At 49.8% G+C, this 6,569-nt stretch overlaps 4 protein-coding genes across 4 annotated transcripts; 3 read left to right on the top strand and 1 right to left on the bottom strand.

Annotated features, from left to right (window-relative positions):
* Positions 1-365: 365 nt before the first annotated feature.
* Positions 366-944, bottom strand: FMAN_15462 (uncharacterized protein; the record flags this gene model as incomplete). The annotated part of the gene is made up of 1 exon (XM_041826298.1): positions 366-944. The coding sequence occupies one exon, from the start codon at positions 942-944 to the stop codon at positions 366-368; it is 579 nt and encodes a 192-aa protein (XP_041691525.1).
* Positions 945-3,603: 2,659 nt separating this feature from the next.
* FMAN_15461 (uncharacterized protein) lies at positions 3,604-4,162 on the top strand (the record flags this gene model as incomplete). Its single annotated transcript, XM_041826297.1, has 2 exons — positions 3,604-3,628; positions 3,843-4,162. The coding sequence occupies 2 exons, from the start codon at positions 3,604-3,606 to the stop codon at positions 4,160-4,162; spliced, it is 345 nt and encodes a 114-aa protein (XP_041691524.1).
* A 102-nt stretch (positions 4,163-4,264) lies between these two features.
* Positions 4,265-4,846, top strand: FMAN_15460 (uncharacterized protein; the record flags this gene model as incomplete). Its single annotated transcript, XM_041826296.1, has 2 exons — positions 4,265-4,362; positions 4,594-4,846. The coding sequence occupies 2 exons, from the start codon at positions 4,265-4,267 to the stop codon at positions 4,844-4,846; spliced, it is 351 nt and encodes a 116-aa protein (XP_041691523.1).
* A 1,011-nt stretch (positions 4,847-5,857) lies between these two features.
* Positions 5,858-6,229, top strand: FMAN_15459 (uncharacterized protein; the record flags this gene model as incomplete). Its single annotated transcript, XM_041826295.1, has 1 exon — positions 5,858-6,229. The coding sequence occupies one exon, from the start codon at positions 5,858-5,860 to the stop codon at positions 6,227-6,229; it is 372 nt and encodes a 123-aa protein (XP_041691522.1).
* Positions 6,230-6,569: the final 340 nt, after the last annotated feature.

Genomic DNA, 6,569 nt, shown 5'->3' with positions numbered 1-6,569 from the left:
GCTTAATCGGCTTATCCAACGTCTTCCAGAAGTCGCTGTCCTTTAAGTGGAGTATGGTCTCGATCGTGGCGGATTTGTGGAATGTGAGTGGGCTGATCACGTAGTCTCCAGGCCTACTCGGAGTTTAAAAGGCAAGCCTCGTTTGAACCAGACTGGGCTCCTAAACTTACTGCTTTCCACTTCTATGTCATCACAGCGAAGGTATGAGTACTATCGGTCGAGCAATTAAAGTTAAAGATGGAGGAGCAGACGTTGGTCGGGATTGTATGCTGGTAGGCTTCGGAGACAGGAGGACGGCAGCGTAATATGGACAAAGCTCGCTCGTCAGTCAAAAGACAGATGGAATTTAGCAAGGTGGGCCAGCGTTAAAAGTCGTAGTCGTATCGTGAGTCAAGTGCACGATTGAAGAATAGTCGTGTTGCTCGAGAGTGCAGGACAATGGCAACATTCTCGAACATCTCAAGGGTGAACATTGTATGCCTATCGGGGTCCTGAGGTTCTGCCCTGTGTGCATCCAGAGCTGCCTGTTGTGCGACAGCGCATATGCTAGATATGCCTCTGATGGAATCATTGCCTATGTCCTTGATAGAATTGTCGACACGTTGCCCTGTGGCTAAAGCGGCTTGTGCTTCTTCAGTGGTGGTAGAATCTGTGTGGCTATGGCAATTGTGGTGGCTGTGGCGCGTTTTCGGCACTTTCAATTGAGAAAAAAAGGCTCTTTCAATCAAAGCTGGAACGCTCGTTGTGACTAATCTGCGCTTTGTACAACAGCTACTGTATAGGGACATCCTCTTGATCGCGTCCCAGAGGAAATGTGTTCTTTCTGCTGGGCCAGGAAGCTGGAAGGAACAGGTCCTTGTTGTGGGGATCTCGGTCAGGATCTGAACTGACAAGATGATGGAGATTGCCCGCGAGATCTTATCAGATATCACAAGGGACGCCATGTTGTCAAGGGTGCAAAGGCGCATGGGCTACACAACAACTATTGACAAGAGAAATGTAGACAGGATCGTGTTGTGGGCCAAGTTTTCAGTCAATACCATGCCGGCCCTGCGCATCTTCGAGAGGAAAGTCATCAACATCTCGGCCGCTACTCGGGTTGTGGTTAAGTCGGCTAAGTTTAGAATGAGGGGGCAAGACTTTCTTAAGAGCGGGATCTATGCAGACACCATGTGCGCTCACCAGCCCGACACGATAAGGTATGTCGCTAAGAACGTGGCTGAAGCACTAGACAGCGTCTCTCAACACGATGATGATCTCCTGCTGCAAGTTCGCGACGGAGCTGAGGAGCAGGTCGGGCGTGGCTGATATACCCTATGAGTGGTAAGTCGACAATATCCATGAACAAGTACTTCGAGTGCATCATGATTACCGGGACCGTTGCGATCATGTCGAACAGTCACAGGGAGAAACGTGGCCTCAGGTTCATCACGTGCAGCAAAACACCGAGACTCATATATCGTCACCCGCACGTTTGCAGAATTGGCTTCATCGACTAGTCCCTCCCCAAGTCCAGGAGAAATGTCTTGCAGCAGGACATGCTTCTAAAGTAAGAGTAGTGGTAGTGGTCTTTTGTCCCTGGCGTGGTGCTTGAGACGTATGAGCTTGACTTGCTGAACGTGCAAATGTATGTATGCAAGACCTCGCTTAAGGTATGGGATAAGTTGGCCAACTGGTACAGGCTCCAGTTCAGGGTGGTGTGCCTCATGCCATCCCCCAAGGTCCCCGAGCTCGAGGCCCGTCACCGGGAACAGGGCCAAGTCGACCATCTCGCTGTCCGTCCAGTTGCTCTCGAGGACAATGACACATGAGTGACCAATATTCGAGAAGGCAGGATACTGCGTCGGAGCCTGGCAAGATAGATACGCAGCTCAAAACTTGAGCATTGCCAACACCTTTGTTGAAGATGCCCAGGTGTCCCCCAATTCCAAGTAGCACCAAGCCATCGACTCGGACATACGCTAACAGCCGTATTTGAAGCTTAAGCGGGACAAAATAAAGCCAGGTTATTGAAGTCAAGGTTTTAGCGCTCCCATAAAATGTCATCAGGCAAGTAACCAATTTCCCATCTGCTCGATGTGGATCTAGAATACACGGTTTTGGAAGTTAGGCGTTGGTCTTGTCTCTGAGTTAGCTGTAGATAATGAATGAGTCGGGGAAGGAGGTTTCCCTGCATTTGATACCGTCATGGTGCAAGCCACTAACGAATGGAGTGTTCGATTCGACCAGGGCAATGCATCCGAAACTCTGAGCAGCTTGATCGCAATCGGGATCGGGGAGAAGATGGGTTTTCCCATGTCGGGCTATCAGGATCTTGACGGAGATTTTGGTTCGGGTCTTGGCGATGAGGCCTTTAGCTGTCTCGGGGAGAAAAGGGCTGTGCCTTCTCTCAGCCTAGGTAGTGTAAAGTGACGTGTTGATCAGGCTACAACGTGGCACGGCGCTGGCTAATTTCCGCGAAGATTTAATTTTTTTGGCCGGCCCGGACCGGAGTAGATTGGGAAACATGGGTCCATCCATTTCCGTGTGCAGTCGCAGAACTATTGGGCTCTTCTGTATTCATGTCATTTCGCTGTCACGACATGAAACGAACGGCCGACAAGAAAGTAACTTACTGGATGTACCTATAAAAATATACCTGTACAGTCATTATCTAACTGGCCGAGAGTTCGTAGTCGCACCAGGTTTCAGTGTAAGGAACCCTGATAATTAGGGATGGGATGGAAGCCTTTTTGACCTGGCTTCTGACGCTTGATCTCAGAAAACAGATGATTTAAAGTAGAAAAGGAAAAATCTAGCTTTCGTCTAAACAAGTCCTGAAACCGTATCTCCATTGGCTATTTAATCTCTCCGGCATGATAATTCGCTCCCACGATCGCACTTCCAAGAAGATGGGCTTTGGCGAGCCTTGTTGTGGTTGTGGAAATTGTCAGCTAAGCCGGATGTAGTGCTAGTGGTGAACTTCACCAACGCCGCTTGCTTTATTCCCTCTATCCCTTCATACTTTGAGATTATGTGCTTGACCTGGAGAAGGTAGCATGCAAGTGTCGGCGAGTGAATGATACTTGCAGCGCGATGGCAGAAGGCTTGGCGATATCAATTTGGATAAGGTTCCCCAGCCAGAGATATTCTGCCAACGGGCAAATGTTGCGGTTATGTATAAGAGTGAATAATACTTCGCCAAGACTTGATACACTGAGATATAAGCTGATTTTTTATTATAATTACGAGTTATTTTGCTCCTACCGTCAGTAATACTCTAGCAAGTGGCGAGAATGTTAAGGATACACTACTTATATTTTGATCTTTAGTTATCACTGCGCTAAAGATGACTTAGCGCTGGTTTGCTAGGTAGCCTGAGGGATACTTGAAATTGGAGGGTGCTTGCGGATTCGTGAAGATGTATCGGTAGTGCTCCTCAAGTGATTATAGGGGATCTCGGCCATGGTATCCAGGCTTGCCAGTCCAAACCAGACCTCCCAAATTGCTTATTAAACGGCTTCAAGGTGGATCCTGAATTAGCAGTATTACCAGTATAACGTTCAGAAAAAAAGGCTATGGGAAACAGGGTCAGCACCTCCCATTACTTCATGTTCTGCCGCCATGTCGCTCCAGCTGGTGGATCTTGGTATGTTTGCAGGGCAACATTACGGCCTCTCTTATCCACATTTATAAAGATGAGTAGAGTTGGGCAAAATTGACCCCCACATCAATCACTTCTCGGTTCGTCAGTGCTATATTGCTGGGACTTACATGCACTGTAAAACACCCAGGTTAATGGTGATCATGCCATGGTGTGGCCTGTAATTGCAGTCTGGAAGGCATCGCTAAGCGGGATGTAGGTGCGGATGTGAAGGGCAACTACAAGTCGATAATCGTCTCGAGTAAAAAGAGGTATGAGGCAGTGCCGTGGGAAGACAGCGTGGAGACCAAGGGCCTGGCGATCGAGAAGGACACCAACCCCATCGCGAAGTATGCGTTGAGCAGAACGATGGAGATCCTCAACTCGGACATGTCGAACGAGGACAAGGTGGAGAGGCTAGTGGCGTTGGTCGGCACCTTGATGGAGTGTATCCAGGAAGAGAGGCTCGAGGCCAACGAGCAGGTCGCGGAGGTGAAGATCTCCGGTCAGCCGCACTACATCTACGTCAACAATGACTAGAAGAGGGAGAAGATCGCAGTGGGGACGGGGATCCCGCCCTCGGATATCAACAAGCGCTGGATCGCCGACAGGGTGAGGAGCATGTTGGACTCGGTCCTCACCATGGTGGACGTGAACAGTGTCGTCGAGATGGTGTTCGCGTACAACATGAGACTGTTCGTCGTCACCAGGAACAACATGACGAGGAAGGTCAACGGGACGTTAGAGCCATAGATAAGCGCGTAGTTCTTGGAAGACTCGAAGACCTTCTAAATCCTCTACAAGACGCAGTGGTAGTGGTACAACATGTTGTTTTTGCAACATAAGACCAAGAAGATCGCGTAGATACACAACGAGATGGGGACATGTCAGAGACCAACAAGTTGCCCCAGGACGTCGAGTACACAAGGCATTTCCCCGAGTCGTTAAAGTATTTCTTGACGTTGAGGCAGGCGTCGAGGTCCCGACGGCGGACGCGTACCAGTTGACGGTGAGGCTCCCGAACTCAATGCCGTGCAAAACTCGATCACCGATATATACAGGATGTGCACCGTGTCTCCCGTTGTTGGACACGGTGCTCTACTGGAACGCGATGAGAGCGACGAATCCGGAACGCTAGTGGTCTGCAAGCATAAGTACATCCACACCGACCTCGACGGGATAAAGAGATACATTGAGCAGATGCCAGACATATCTCTGAAGTAGGTATTCGCGAATAAATCGGGATATACAGCCCCGGTATAGCCTCCTACCATACACCTATCCAAGGCGGCTTCCATATACGTGAAGAACAGGCCTTGTATATAGCAACATCATAAAGATAGACGCGATATACCACACAATAGACAATAACTTCTAGAAGAGCATCTATAAGTCTATAAAGCCTATAGTGAAGTTATATACCATTAGAGGCCTGATCGAGAATAATGCGATTGTGTTAACGGAGATGACAACAGGGACCAACGATAAGTGCAACGTGAGCCAAAGGATGCCTATATCCGCGTATAGAGGGTTCCTCGACCCCTACTATACCCTGCAGTCTAAGGCCACAGAGAGGATCAGAACCCTCTCGATGCGCGTCGCGATGAAGATCTGCACGAGCAAGACAATGGAGATGGTGAAGTCGATCATCAGCACCGTGTGTGATGTCGAGGCATCTTCAGGAAACTGGACGTTGAGGCTAATAGGGTGCACAATCATGGTGACCGAGTCGTGTGTCATAAGGATGGTCAGAACCTGGAAGATGATGTGTCATCCCGAGATATCCACCATCCATGTCTTCAAGAGGAGGAGGATCGTGATGATTTCGTGTGTGGCGGGCGTCTTGATGAGGCCCGTGAGGTACGTAGCCGTCGGGGAGTCGTTGGAGTGGAAGGGCCCCTAAGTCGATACGATGTGCGTGTACCATTCCGACACGATGAAGTACTTGGACATGTCATTCCACACCCACGACAAGGAGCCACACCAACTGGCCTCCCTCAACACGCTCATCATCCCCTTGTACCGTTTCGCGACTGAGCCCAGGATAAGGCTCGGCGTTACGATGTTGAAGCAGGCGTTGTGCAAGCTCCCTACCAGCGGCGAGGCCACCATGGTCACGAACGAATTCAACGAGCCCGTGTTGACGACTCAGATGGCCGCGATCTTGAAGAGGGAGTCCAAGAGGGAGACTGAATTCCTGCTCCCCAGCAGGAACATGGCCATGACCTTATCAACATGCAGCAGAATACAGAGAATGCATGTATTGTCAGCAAGGAGTTCGCGGAATCCGGATGGCTCTCCTGGTCGGGCTTCATCGACTACCCCCTCCCGAGATCGTGCGGGAAGATCGAGCCCTGGGACGTCATGTACAGGCAGGAGTGGTGGAAGTATTCGATCCAGGGATTGGTCATCAAGACGTACGTCAACAAGATGGGCGGGGTCAACGCGTACGTGTACGTCTTCAACAAGAAACTCGAGGTAGGGGGCAAGCTCGCGACATGGCACGGCCTCAAGTTCACCGTAAGCAGCTTGATGTCCTACTCTGACATGCCTGAGATGGAGAATACCCTCACGGGGGAGAGGTTCAGACCCAACATCATCGTCTAAACCAAGAACTTGAACCGAGGCATCGACGGTCAGGTCAGAGAGATGAACGAAAACACCTCGATGTACCTGTCAATCATGAGCTTTAGGTTGCGCATCAGACCGCTGCAGAACAAGAAGTACGTTACCATCGACGCAGATTCGACGCAGAATTGCCTGAGGCCTACATCTTGGTGAATGGGAAGAAGATCGCATTTAAGGACACCAGTGCTACTAAGAGGGTCATCAAGTATAACGATAGGATTATAAGGGTTCTCTATTTTAGGCATAAGCCCTGCCTTAAGCAGCACTATCTGCCTAAGGCATTTTACTTGAACGAGATTATTAAGGGGAGGTATAAAGG

This window comes from Fusarium mangiferae (assembly GCF_900044065.1).
Source record: "Fusarium mangiferae strain MRC7560 genome assembly, contig: FMAN_scaffold034, whole genome shotgun sequence".
In the NCBI taxonomy this organism is placed as follows: Eukaryota; Fungi; Ascomycota; class Sordariomycetes; order Hypocreales; family Nectriaceae; genus Fusarium; species Fusarium mangiferae.
The sequence above is the reverse complement of the archived record's forward strand: the minus strand, read 5'-3'. Positions and strand labels throughout refer to the sequence as shown.